Source organism: Phoca vitulina, unplaced genomic scaffold (assembly GCF_004348235.1).
Source record: "Phoca vitulina isolate PV1807 unplaced genomic scaffold, GSC_HSeal_1.0 scaffold1, whole genome shotgun sequence".
In the NCBI taxonomy this organism is placed as follows: domain Eukaryota; kingdom Metazoa; phylum Chordata; class Mammalia; order Carnivora; family Phocidae; genus Phoca; species Phoca vitulina.
In genome coordinates, this window is record NW_022589704.1 from 71,458,213 (window position 1) to 71,472,840 (window position 14,628).

The 14,628-nt window shown below is 37.2% G+C and overlaps 1 protein-coding gene across 6 annotated transcripts in view; it reads right to left on the minus strand.

Moving 5' to 3' along the window:
• PKP4 (plakophilin 4) overlaps nt 1-14,628 on the minus strand; it is a 233,813-nt gene that overhangs the window by 50,695 nt on the left and 168,490 nt on the right. For 5 of the 6 annotated variants that reach the window (XM_032410053.1, XM_032410062.1, XM_032410071.1 and 2 more), the window contains 4 exons: nt 9,417-9,548; nt 9,116-9,306; nt 5,440-5,992; nt 53-241 (listed from right to left, as the gene is read on the minus strand). In XM_032410053.1, the coding sequence (XP_032265944.1) occupies nt 53-241; nt 5,440-5,992; nt 9,116-9,306; nt 9,417-9,548 (1,065 nt within the window). The remainder of the gene's footprint in view (nt 1-52; nt 242-5,439; nt 5,993-9,115; nt 9,307-9,416; nt 9,549-14,628) is intronic. The other variant, XM_032410044.1, reaches the window with a different exon arrangement.

Consider the following 14,628-nt stretch of genomic DNA (forward strand, 5'->3'; position numbering starts at 1 on the left):
CTGCTCTTGGGCCCGTGCATTTGGGAAACGAGCTGACAGTGCCGAGGCCCACCTGAGCCTGTGCGGTACAGTGCCGTCTGTGACCCCTGGAGCTCCACGGTGCCGTGGTTTGGGCTGCGGTACACTGGGCTGTAATAGGTCCTCCCCTCATATATAGGAGTGATGTGCAGGTCAGGAGACACGGCTGAGCGGAGGTCCTGCCCGAGCTGGCTGTGCTGACTAGCATAGGAGCTCCGTAAACCTAGAGGCAGGAAAATCACATCATCAAGAAATTGAGAAAACTGTGGTGAGGTTAAAAAGCTTTAATTAATCGGACCTTACCAATAGGACCAAATGTTAAGTCTAAACACCAAACCTGTTGAGTTCTACAAAAGGAGGATGCCAGATATGAAAAGGACACCATATACATTTTCAGAGGCAAACCTTCTCTGGCAGCCAGATACAGGTAAATTTTGTAAGAAAAAATAAATTATTAGATGGTTTGGTACTCAGAAATTCGTTCCCCAGCTGTAAGCTGTTTTATTGTGGTAACCAAAGAGAGCATGCCCTCTTCTACTGTTAGACCATTTTCATTGTTAAAATGTAAGAACAATGAAATGGTTCATGCCATTCTCTTGGCTGCTCCACAGAACTGGACAAGCAGCTCTCTGGGGGCAGGGCCCACCATGCCCCACACTTCTTAAACCTCAACGTTAGGACAATGTCTATGTAATAGTGCTTACTAAAGGCTGATGTTCAAGAACACTTTTGAAATATGTCTCTCAATTCACCCATGATTTTTACAGGAAAATATGAAATTTTATGTTACAAAATTTAGAATGCTATCAGTGAACTAATAGCATTCATTAAGTATTATGAGGTATTATATTACTATTTGTTGTTACTGTATTTTTCCTTTTTTTTTTTTTAAACAAACATAGTTGTTTTTGCAGGAACCCACATGCCAGCTTCTTGTTTACCTTCTTTCTAGTGCAAAGGAAAAGTACAAAGTTAGTACATTAGTATTAAATCATTTGAAATATTCTTTCATTCATATTGCTAACTAGAAAGTCAACATTTTTTAGTGGGACTTGTGATAAAAAAGTACATTTCAAACCCAAACATTTTATTTTCTTAAAGAAGGTGAATTAGTACATTTCAACATTATGATGCTCCGAAGTTTGTGATTTGTCATTATTAGTAAGTAAAATCCGTCACTTGTTAAGAATACTAAGGTTACATTCCAAATTTGAACAAGAGAAAGCACAAACATATCTGAAGTCAGCACTTACTTGCTTTTTAAAAGACTGCAAATAACACAGTAACTAATTACAAAAAGATAGGATCACTCACCTCCTATTAGCTCAGTTAGTCATATCAGAACTAAAAGCAAATTGGCCTGAATGTGAGTGATACTGTTGCTTATTGAGGAGTGGCAAGAAAGTTTAGTATGTAGAGCTTCCAAGATGAATGATTATTACCCACCCTGGACAGCAATGTGACATGGAAAGAAACTAAATGAACCAATGTGGATTTTAGCCACTGGCTCTCCACTTGCTAAAATGAAGATCGTAGGCTTAAACAATCATACAATTGGGAGATTATCTGGCCAAACCTCATTTCGAAACCAAGGAAACTGAGAGCCCAAAAAGAAATGTGATTCGTCCCCTTCAGAGAACTGCTTCCTGGTAGGGCTGAGAGGAAGCACCCAACACTGGACACAGCTAACCCTCAAGGTTCAAGGAGACATGGTGTGAGAAATCTTGAATTTGGCAGAGCCCTCCATGAATTAAAGGGCCAGGTCAGCCCACCAGGGGGACATGGAAGCCAATACAACTCTAAAGATGATACTATGATCGTTACTGTAAAGTTCTCATTTGGGGATTTCGGCTTTTTATTCACTTGCAGATTTCTCATTCCTCTTAGCAGAGGAAAACTCCATTTCTTTATGGAACTCATGAGTATTTTGAATAAAGGTGCAGGCATTGTATTTATTAATGGTGATATAAAGTGGGCAGGTAAACGGACCTGGTCCTTGGTAATCTTTTCAACATAGGTGCTATTTTAACACTCAGTAGAGCCACAAATGCTTGTGATTTACTGTGGCATTTTGTAGATCACTTAACACTTGGGCACCGCAAGCCGAGCGCTGGATGCTCCTGAAGTCGGCTGAGCCGCCATGCCTCCCCCTCCCCCCCTCCACGGTCATGTGAAGTAAGACCAAAGCATTCTGCAGCATTCTCAGAATGTTATAGTCTCCCTGTGCAAGGATCCAGCTAGATTCTTCACTGGAAACCATGTGGTGTGATATGATTTATAAATATTTGTACATATTTACTATAATTTCATGGGAAAGGTAACAAAATGAGCTTACTGATAACTCTAAAAAGCATCCAGCAAATACTCACTTGTTATAAGATTATTAGTGAGATTAAATTACTATATGTGACAGACTATAATGGGAAATAAAAGCCTTAGAATGAAATACAGTACTTTTTGATTTTTAGAAATCTTTGTGAATAACGTAACAGTGATGGTTACTATTTTTGTTCACCTACTCATGCACGCAAACAAATAAAACACACAGTCCTATAGATTTACATTTTTTAAAAAATTACATAGCCTCTATAGAATAAGTAAAGTGATTATATGTAGAAAGTCCACCAAAACTTAGTATCTTTTAAATTGGAAGACAAGTAATTACCTTCTATAATTGTTATTAGAAATAATTTTTCCAGAAGTATTCACAGTATTAATTTTTAATAGTCTTATCTCCCTCTCCAAATAATGGAAAACACTGATCTTCCACAAAATTATTTACTTATACAATAGTTTCTATTTGCAATTCCACAAATACATACTAGTTTACCTATTACAATGACATATTCCCTGTGATTTAAAATCTTTATATTTAAGACACTTAAATAAATATGAATTTATCTCCCAAATAGTATTCTTTGTATTCTCAAAACTTTTCTTGACATGCTATGATTTTACTGAAATGAGTATTATAGGGCAGGCATATTTTTCTGTTGTAGGAAGTAATTTATACACATATTGTATCATCACTTAAATTATGATCACCAAATATCTAAGTGTCTGAATCTATTACAAAATATTGCTTCAGGTTTATCAATTAGAAGGTTATTAACCCTTTGAAAATAAGAACCATAGTAAATATCATGACAAGTACAACACTTTCTGAAGTAAGAATAAAAGAAAGGAATTCACAAAATAGGATCCACATTCAGAATAAGTAGGCAGGTAGATGATGAGAAGCAAAGCTTCCCTGGACCCTTTATATAAGGAAACCCTTTGCTTCTCTTGAAGACTGTAGTAGACTAGGGGAAGAAAAATCTGTGATAGGCTAGGTCTGCTTTTTTTCCCCTGAAACAAAGTCTAATTTCACCTGCAATGTCAGAAGGCACGCTTTTTAAACCAAAGGAGATCATCCGTCTCAGGGTTAAACATAGACAGTAATTTATGTGCTCACATCCTTTCCTGGGCTTCTACTTCACTCTATTGCAAACACAGATTTCTGCATAGCTCTTCTATACATACATGGGGGGGGGCGGGGAATACAGAAATCCTCAGAACTATTTATCTTTGAAGGTTTCCTTAGGAGACAGAATTTCATAAATGATTTCTACCTCACTTTGCTGCAGACTTTCAGAGGCAAGAAAATATCTAAGCCAAGTACTCTCCTCTGATGACTGAATAAAAAAGAGGTAGTTTCTCCACTAAGACTTTCTCTGAGCTCAAATTCTAGTTCAATATTAATTCTTCATGCAAAATTATTCAATTAGAAAAATCTCAAAAAGGCTTTACCTTTCTCAGATGCCATAAGGAAAAGATATTGATTTTACTACAGAAAATATTAAAAATTTGTATAAGTAAGAAATACCAGAAATAAAGTCAAAAGACAGGTTACAAAATGGAAAAACTAATTGCAAAGTATATTACAAGAAACTAATTTACTTCAAGTATAAAAAAAGTTTTTACAAGTTATACAAATAGACAAAAATCCTAAACTTGTGGTTTGCAGAAAAGAAATAAAATGGCTGATAAACATGTATGATCTTCAATCTCAGTCATAGCTCAATAAAGGGCATTTAAAACAATGAGATGCAGCTTTTAACCTACTCCACTGGCCAAGATGCAGTCCTGAAAATATGCAGTGCTAGTGAAGGTGTAGGAGGACAGATAAGCTCAAAACTATTGGTGGAAATAGAAATCTATGCAACTTTTCTGGAAGGCAGGAGGTATGACAGTATTTCTTTAAGAACAAATAAGCATATATTTTGACTCAGCAATTTTATTTTAAGAAATGGATCCTGTAGTTATCTTAGTATCTATATGTAAAATATACAAGAAAAAAAAATATTATTGCATTGTCTCTAATATCTAAAAGTGAAAAAACTACCTAAATGTCCATTAATAAGGAAGAGATTAAATTAATTATAATACATCTTTAAAAATGGGGTCCTCGGCATCCATTGACAGAATGGAGCTTTCAGACATATTAAAAAAAGAAAAAATATATATTACACATATTTATATATGTATAAGGTATATAAACATATAATAAAATTCCCATCAGTATAAAACACAATGTGTGCACATTTGTATGTAATATATATACTTATATACGCAAATACATATATACATACACTGGTGAGTGGGACTGGGTGAGGGTAGAGGAGCTTGAGATTTTCACTTCGTATTTCATATTTTCTTATATAGTTTTAATTTTTTTCCCATTGTGTATATGTTACTTTAAAAATGTAATTTAAAACACTAACTAAAGATAAATTTCAATTTGATAAAAAGAACAATGTCTATACATATGTGGGAGACCCTCCATGAAAATACCCAGAAGGAAGTGGCTATAATATCAGGCACCTTGCTGGTGTCTTTCTGATTTAATCCGAGTGGCATCTGAAGGTAATCATAAGAGCTTTGTGAATTTCCCACTGGGAAGCTAAAATCAAGGCAGTGGGTTAGAAAAATCCATATTCTACACCATTAAAGCATTTCTTTTAAAAAAAAAAGCTGTTTAAAGAGATACTCTAATATCATCTTTTAACATAACTTAGGGGTTTGGATACAGGTAAGCTTAGCTGGTGAAAAAATGTTTCATTAAAAAACAAAAACAAAACCCAACAAACAGCTTAGAATTCCAACCAGTGCTTCTAAAATGCAAAAGCATACTTTTCATATCCTAATATTGGGAGGAGGAAGAATGTACCCCTTGTGAAAAATTTCTGATTGATAGAAATGTATATAGTTTCCTGCATTAAGAATTATAGCGCCTGAAAGACAAGTCAGCCTGACATCAGCAATATAAACTTTGAGATAAAAAATATGAGCTTTTCCCACTTTCTCATGCTCTGTTTCAGCACTGATCGCATGGAAGGCTTCCTCCTCGGGCTTTCTGTAGTGCTGTCACCTTGCACTCACCTGTGAGGCTATCTGGCCGAGGTGGAACCATTCTTTCGTAAATTTCATACTGCTGCTGTCCAAATTGTTCCATGTCGTGAACAGTCCTTTGCAGTGAAGGTCCCAGATGTTGTGGTACGGCGGTCATCCCTGAGCGTTTGGGGGACGACGACCCCATCTGGCCTTGGGATGGGGAAGCTACTCGAGTCTGTGCATCCATCAGTGTCAGTGGGGACCCTACTCTGGCGGTAGTTTGGTACTGAGGGGTTGGTCCGTTGGGATTGGCGGTCTGCCGGGAGGTGACTGACCCAATCCGTCGTACAGCTGTTGGGGAGGCGGGTCTCTGTGCGGAGTACGGAGAGGCTGCCCGCTGAGCAGGTAATGTGGTGGAGGAATATGCACTGGGGTTCAGTGGTCGGGAGTCGGTCACTGACGGAGAGCCAAATCCACTACCCAGAGAAGTTCTCAGTGACCCCCTTGAAGGAGACACGCCTGTGCTGATAACATAAGAAGGAGACTGTGCTCTAGATGGAACTGAACTAACTCTTCTCATGGCCCGATTGGCTACTGATGGCTGATGAAAGGGGGGGAAAAAAGAGAATGAGTTTATCCAGGGTTTTGCGTCCACTGTATTACAGAAAAAAAAAATGCACATAGCTCAATAAGAACGTGAATTCACTGTTTTTTCCTTTTTATGCTTTAGAGCTGGATATTGGTCCTTATCGTGCTTTACTTGTTCTACCTTTTTTTGGTAGTTTAACCTCTGTCTTTTCCCCTTCAGAGTACTAAAATCAACCAGTAAAGAGAGATCTGAAGAATGCTTAATATTCCTTTTTCTTTTGTCTTTATATTTTTTTATCCTCTTGCCTATGCATTTTTCACAACAGATAAAATGTTGTATTGCCATTTGCAACAACATGGATGGATCTAGAGGATACAATGCTAAGTGAAATAAGACAGAAAGACAAATACCGTATGATTTCACTCATATGTGGAAATGAAGAAACAAAGCAAATGAAGAAACAAAGAAAAAAAGAGACAAAGGAAGAAAAAACAGACTTCTACATAGAGAGAACAAACTGGTGGTTGCCAGAGGGGAGGTGGGTGGGGGATCGGTAAAATAGATAAAGGGAATTAAGAAAAATAAAATAAAATCTTAAAAAAAAAGAAAAGAAAACACAGTGATGAGCACTGAGTAATACACAGAACTGTTGAATTGCTATATGGTACATCTAAAACTAATATAACACTGTATGTTAATTATACTACAATAAAAAAGTGCTGTATTGCAAGTGTAAAGGGTCACTGGAACAATCTACTTATTTTGTGCCCTGTGAGTCAAACTTTGGCCAAGTTAATGCATTTATGTAAAACAAAACAAAACAAAACAAAATTTGAATGCATCAATCTAAATGTAGCTAGAGGAGTGTCTATAATTTATTCATCTTTATGGACTGGCCCCATTAAAAAAGGAATGTGTTCTCTCAATGTGGAATAAATGAATGCTTGCATAGGGTCTGGGGTCCAAAGCTCTCCTCTGTGAAGCTACTCTCAAGGGACAGCTCGGCTGCACAGGTGCTCCAGCCGAATTTCTCTTCTTTTAGCTCAAGCGTGGCTCCCTAGTGATTTTGGCCATTTCTTTCTACCTCCTTTGATCTATGAGCTCTTATCTTTAGCTGGTGGATTTAAAGAGATGCAAAAAAGTACCCCAAAGTCTGCTGCAACAGGAGGAATGCTCAAAGGCTCTGGTGGGTTCAGGGCTAGCCAGCTGGAGAAGACCAGAATGGGAAATGAAGAGCATTTCTGCCATGGCTGGTCCTTCTATGACTCTACAGACCCCTGCAAACACTAGGTCTCAGACGCCTTTCTTGATGTAGCCACAATGAGGGATGGTGGCTGGCCTGGGGCACTGGCCTGACAGGAACAGGCGTAGGACTGAGAGTAGGGCGCTGAGCTACAAGCCCAGGACCAGGCTGCTGGAGTACAGTTCCCACCAACCCCCTTTCACTTTTAGTCGGGGCACTAAGCGGACAAACCGGAATAAGGCAAGGACTTTGTACACTCTTAGGTGTCATTAAGAGGAAGAATGCTTTGTCTCCACGTATCACAAGCAAGTGGACTAGCTGAAACACCTGCCCTGAGACCTACATGTGCTCAAACTCAACAATTCTGGGAAGGCAACAGCCATGGAGAGATCTGGGGTGGGCAAGCAATTGTTAATAAAACAACAAGGCAAGAAAGAGGGAGTTTGCAAATTAGTAGACAGTTGGAAAATTAAAATCTGTGCTCAGGGTTTAGAAATAGTGTTAAAAATAAGTAAAGAAGATCTCACATATGAGTGTTTTACTACCAAAATGGGATACTTGGTCCAAGAGCTAGAAATGTGTTGCCCAGACTACATGCAAATCAAGAGATTTTAGAGACCTCCTTGCAACCTAATTCTTCAGCTCTAGGAACAAAATCAACTTACTGTAAGCTGAGAAAAAAAAAAAAAAAAAGAGATAACCTATCCACTTTTAAGGGGAAAAAACAATTTTTGTAGTTAAGATAATTATTATTCTAAAGTGTAACTTCAAACCAGCTGACATAAAAATTCACCTAAGCAGATAAACTCCTGTAAGCACTTAGTCCAAAGCTTCTCAAACTTTCCCATCAAAGCATCCCTACCAGCAAAGGAATAAAGTATACTCTAAGGACTGGGGTTACAGCTTGACTTAAAAATTCATGCACTAGGAACATGATGACTGGACAAGAAAAAAAATTCATGCACTATACGACTTTGTTTTTTTTCCATATAGGAATATTTCTCATTACTTAAACATTTCTTCTAAATTGTTGAGCCAAAGTGCCAAAGCCCTCTTGTGTTCCTCCTTTGGCTTGCAAAACCTGGCCCACTGTGGTGTTGGCCTTCCTCTAGCACATTATGGAAGGATTAGTGTCTGCCTAACTTCTTGGATGATCTTGCCATTTTTCAGCTCCAGAGAACTCACTGGGGTACTTGGACAGATTGTTATCCTCACTGGTTACTGCCACTCAGGATCCTACTGCTTTCATTAACTTGGGCCATGCTAGTGGACTGATGTGAATAAAGTGGCAGTGAGTGAGGAGCTAAGGAGTTTTCGTACATACATACATAGGCCATCTTATTTTTTTGACCAACTTATATATGATAACTTTCTATAGGCAAGAATATCTACATTCTAACAAAAAATTGTGATTTCAGGGAACAATTCCAAAGGTGAATTCCAAAGGCAAAAAACTTTGGTTAGAACAGGCCAGTCCCATTTTATTCAGGTGTGGGAATAGTGCTCTGCCCTCTAGGCCTCTCTAGAACATATTGTAGCTCTAGTATTTTTAGGAACGCACAACCCCTAGAGGGACTACAACATTCCACCCAGTTTTCTCATACTCCTGCCCTGGACTGTTCCTCTCATGACAAACTTGCTTCTCCTAAAAGAACTACTCTCCTGTAACTGGAATTTATCAGAATTCATTAATATGAGTTAATAAATGATTCCAACTTTTTTTTTTTTTTTAATATCACAGACCTGAATAATGTTAAAATGATTTTGCTACTTTGTCCATTCTGTAAGATCAAAATTGTATGTATTGATTTTACATCTAATAAAGAATACTTATAACAGATATTCAGTTAGGAGGGTATTTCTTTACAAGGATCTTGATGTGCTTGGCTTACCTGAACCAGTGTTTGTCCTTCAGCTCTTGAATTCCTCACCAAATGGTTATTGGTTGAACCTATGAATGAATGCTGCGGTCTATTTTCTGCTTTACTCAAATTCTGGCTGTTGTGGAAACTCCCTGCTTCCTGGTATCCACTGTCAGAATAAGAATTCATTTGTGTTGAACTTCTTGAGTTACCCAATGATCCTGCAGGAATGAAACCAGCAAGAAATATCTTTATTTTACACTTCTGATACTCATTTTCAAATAGCACACATTAAAAGCAAATCTGATACTTAAAAGATAATACAACAGACCCTCACTTTCATGGAGAGATGTCTGTTCTGGTGAATAGAGAGTCCCCTGTTCTGGCTCTGTCCTGATGAGATAGTTGTTGGGGTGGACAGCGTCAGAAACTCTAGGTTTGTTTACACCAGTATTTGGCACATCTGTAAGAAGATAAGTTTAATCAGCTAAATCTAATGACAGTATTATATAAAAACTTGCTACAAAGGTTCAGATATTTGTGACATCTTATAATCTATATGTAATACAATACCATTCTCATTGAAAACTGCACAATCATTTAGACTCTTTTCTATATGAAAGTGTTCCATATACTCATTTTATTAATATATTTTTCTAAATTTTATGACAATTTTTCATCCTGATTACCACCCTAAGTTAACTTATATATTACATGAAATTAAAATCTGAAAATTGACCTTGTTTCCCCTTGGAAAACTCACCTCTCAGGTGACTTCCTCCAAGAGGAAGACTGGGTAAGAGTGGTGGCCAAGTGTTTAATAAAAGATCCTCCATACCTCCAAACGTTTGAAATAAAAAACTTGCATGGTGTTTATATTATTGAGCTTAGTAATGAAACCTCTGAAGGTAGAGCTAGGTTTTTATGTTTTATTTCATGTTATCTAAGATCAACGGAACTCTGTACAGTGTTTTCAGAGTTACAAATGATGGAAATTTTAATTTTTTATCCATTTGCTTACCTTACTCTTTTAGTCCTTTTCTGTATCCATACAGACAAATCTAAACATGATCCTTGCTTCCTCATGCCAAATCCGTCTCTCCCAATTATCTTGTTTTACTTTCAACTGTATCATTTTGCCATCTTGATCTTAGAAACAAAACTATTTATCCCCTTCCCTATCTCCTACGTCTGTTTTGTATGCTGTAAATTGAGGTGGTGTAAATCACACTGCCTTTGCCCATTTCCATTCAAATGTGACCTCTTTTCTCTATTTCTTCAAAATATATTTGCCCATGTTCTGATTATCTTCAGAAGTCTCTTTCCACAAATTTAACCCTCAGGTTGCTAACAAACATTTTTTTCAGGAATGCTGCTTCACTATCTCTTCAAAGATTTACACCGAGTCTGTAACACATTCTGAGTCCAAGATATAATCCTAAGGATTTCAATGTTTTCATTTGTCTTTCCTTTCTGACTTTCTTCCTTTAACTTTTTATTAGAGCCCTAAGAATGCAGCTATGGGAAAAGATAGGTGTGTGTGTGTGCGAGACACAGGGAGCGTGTGGTTGGGAAAGGAGCTTAGGAAAAATTTCCTATAGGAAGTAAAGCTTGCCCCTTCTTTACCACACTTAAACTCTCTCACCATTAGAGTGTAAGTTCAGCGAGAGCAGGGACTTTTGTCTGGTCTGTTTACTGTTATTTCCTCAGTGCCTAGATAGGTACATCATACTCAGTAGGTGACCGGTAAGTATTTGTCGAACAAACAAATTCCCAGTAAGAAGAGCAGCTTCTCTTTACTGAGTGCTGATTCACGCCTGGCACTGTGCTGTGGCTTTATTATGTTCAATAAAGTTTATCTACGTAAAGCAAAGTAAAACTTGTAGGCATTGCTGATCAAGCTAGTTTGAAAAGTGAACACAAGTTTTATAGGAGAGCCGGGAGCCCCCACTGCATTCTAAACCTTTAGTTTGACGCTGAATTCAATCCAAGGTTTTGTTTCCTAGCCTCCAGAAAGATTCGCTGACATTCTTAATATAGGTTTTTAATGACCTGTCTCCTGATTTATTATTTGACAGTACACTTCTAGGTGGTAGAGTTCTGTGACAGTTCTGAATTCTTAAGTTTGGAATTTCAATAAAGATTACAGATTGTATATGGTTTCCCTGGTATACACTGAAACCCGATCTGAGGCTGTCAGGCTGATAATCCTGGGGAGTGATCGGCTTCATTTGTAAGTCTTCTGTTAATGAGTTTCTAGGGTTCTACACATTCTTATGCATCACTTCTGGATGGAATTTTATTAAGGACTAAGGAAAATACGTAGTTTGCTAGGCTAGAAGTTTTACACAGAATTGGTGTGCCAGGGAATAGTGACACAAGGGCCGGCCTGACAGCAGGGCTGTGCCCCAGTCCATCGTGGCTTCATCCAAAATGGAGCTCTGACACATCAAATATGAAACGACAACCATCTGTAGATACGGAAGCACCCCTGTGGGAGCTCCAAGACTTCTCATACGTGGAAAATGTACCATTTTTTAAAAGAAAAAGAGGTTTGGACAGTTCTTAGCTTCAGCTTTAGTATAAGATAAAACGTGGGACACCAATACATCAAAGCTTTTGGCCTGGAAACACTAGGTGGTATGCCGTGTCAGGAGCTGAAAACTTATCACCATGGAAACCAAAACCCATCAGAGTTCCATGTATTTTTTTTTTTTTTTTTTTTTAACTATTAGGACCTGGTATTTAAATAGGAAAAGAGAAAGTGGCACCCTAAAAATCTGTACCTCAGCAATTCTGTCTCCTCATTCAGAATATTTTTTTACAAATCATGTGACAAACAATTGTGCTCATTTAAACTCTCCTTTGAAAGAAGCTGTTTAAAATAAATAATCTTAAACAGAGCAAGCACAAATTGTGAGATACAGGATTCCATACTGGTCACCTTAATTAAAAGAATTAGTATCTCAAAAAAATACAAAAACAAACGAAATAAACAAAATTACCCTGAAAGTAATATAACCAAGGACCCTCTCTAAATATTAGCACCTGTTTCTTATACTTTTAAAGATTTATTTATTTGAGAGACAGAGAGAGAGAGAGAGAGGAGCAGAGGGAGAGAGAGAATCTCAAGCAGATTCCCTGCTGGATGCACAGTCCTATGTGGGGCTCGATCCCACAACTCTGAGATCATGACCTGAGCCACAATCAAGAGTTGGATGCTTAACTGAGACACCCAGGCACCCATTTCTTATACTTTTAAATGCAACACCTCAAAAAAATAGAATGTGGAAAAGTATTTGAAGATTTAAATAATTGAGTTATTTAGAGAACAGGGTCTAAATTTCATTTTTTTAAAAGATTTTTTAATTTTTAAGTAATCTCTACACCCAACATGGGGCTCAAGCCTACCACCTCAAGATCACTCCACTGACCAAGCCACCCAGGTGCCCCTATTTTTTATCTTTAAGTAAATACTGAAGTTAAAGTTTTAAAAAGTTGATAAATACATATATTTATCATATTATAACTATTATGATAATATATTATCCTATTAGTGAGCTATAAAGCAATCAATTCTAAACTATCAAGTAGATCTTCATTTTTCTACTTCTATAATGAAGCCCAATGTAATGCATATCTGCAAAGACAGAAAGATATTGATATTTCTTCTCAATCATTAAGACAAAGTTAAATTATTTTCACACTGTTTTACTATTATTTACTGTTTCCTTGAAAACCTGTAATTCCTAAATTACACACACATAAATGTATATACACATAGTCACTATTCCTGTAGTAAGAAGACCCAGTTCCCAATTACTATAGAAGGTATTCTTACTGTAGTAGGGTAAGGCTCAAAATTATTAACTATGTATTATCTATGTAGTCTTACTTTAAAATGAATGTCTTTTAAAAACATGTGCTATGAGGAATGAAAGAAGACACTAGTCAAATTTACCAGAGAAACCACAGAGTCTTACAGGATGGGATCATTTCATGATCACTGCTATAAACTAGAGTTAAATAGTTGACATGTTGTGAGTTAGTGCAATGAGAACATGAAATTGAGAGACGTTTTGATGAGCAAAAATGGCAAACAGAATGTCAATGCTACTTCTTTCATCTGTGTACTGAAGACCATGTGTTATTTTTTCACAAACATGTTTTGTGGAACATCAGAAATATTTTATGGGGCATTTTCAAACATCAAATTAGCATCTTCTATGAAAATGCATGTCTAAGAATATGGAACTTGAACAAGCTTCAAGGTAGAATGAAATAATCTCCATTTGTGTTTATGAATGGGAGATTATTGGAAACATGGTCCATCCTGCCTGTTACATTTCATCTGAGTGCCCCAATATCACCTAAACAAGGGCAATTAATTAGAAAAAGTAGGTTGCAGCTAAGAAAATACTAGTGGGTAAGGGACAGTAATGCTGTAGGGCTACGTAAATCTCATGTATTATCCACCATTAAGCTCACAGTGAAAGATAAAATACAAAGTGTATTATGATTTATCTCCCAAATACACACCAAGTGTGCATAAAAATATGCTCAGGAAAAGGCTAAGGTCTCTCTAAAGAACTTGAAATTACTGAAATCCTCTGTTTTGTTGATCTATATGTCTTACTGTTTTTGGTATACGAAACGGAGGTCTGTACAATGTGTAAAATCACCATGGAAACGGGAACCTAGAGATCAGTAAGGAGATTTTTAGTATATACAACTCTGTAACTAGTCTTTCACAGTCCAGCATATTATAACTTTTTGCTAGATTCTCCTTGTTTGTGCCTGTTCTGAGTTGCTATGGTGTTTAAAGGTTTGCCCTTACATAAAAGATAGTGTAATGTGAGTTTTGGCAGGACTCCTGGGATGGTAATAGAATGCAGTGTTAAGGCAGATGATGCTGTCTTTGACAATTAAGGAAATGGAGTAGCTCACTTTTCTTTCAACTTTGGCCTGTGAGGTGAGGTTGGGCTTTCATACTCTTCATGAAAATATGAGTAGAAAATTTTGTCTTATGGGGACTCAACTTCCTGTTTGGCTATGGTTCTCTGGCTTCCTATAGGGCGACAGGTTCAGGAAGGAGTCTACATTCCACAGAGCTGCAGCAATATTCCAGTGCCTTCTATGGCTAAGAAGTAAAGCTCTAGGCCAAATTCTGGAAGAGGACACGGATGATGGCCTTGAAAGGACTTCTCTTCAGTAACTTCTTCGATGTACACGATTCACTTCTACAGCAGGTAACCTTATTATCAGAGGAAATGAGATCATCGGGAAATATTGTTGCTGAGTGGAAATGTGAATAGGGTGATGGAAACATGAATCATAAAAACATTCCTTGATCCACAGAAGACACAGATAGACATTGACTGATATCTTAAGATTAGAGATACCTGGACTTTGTTGACTCAAATATAAATTACTATACACGTATGACATCCTTTAAAAGCTGGGCTTTAATGGAAGCAAAAACTTGCGAGAATGGGCAGATCTTGTTTACTGAAACTATTTCTAGTCTGGTTCTCTTGAATGTA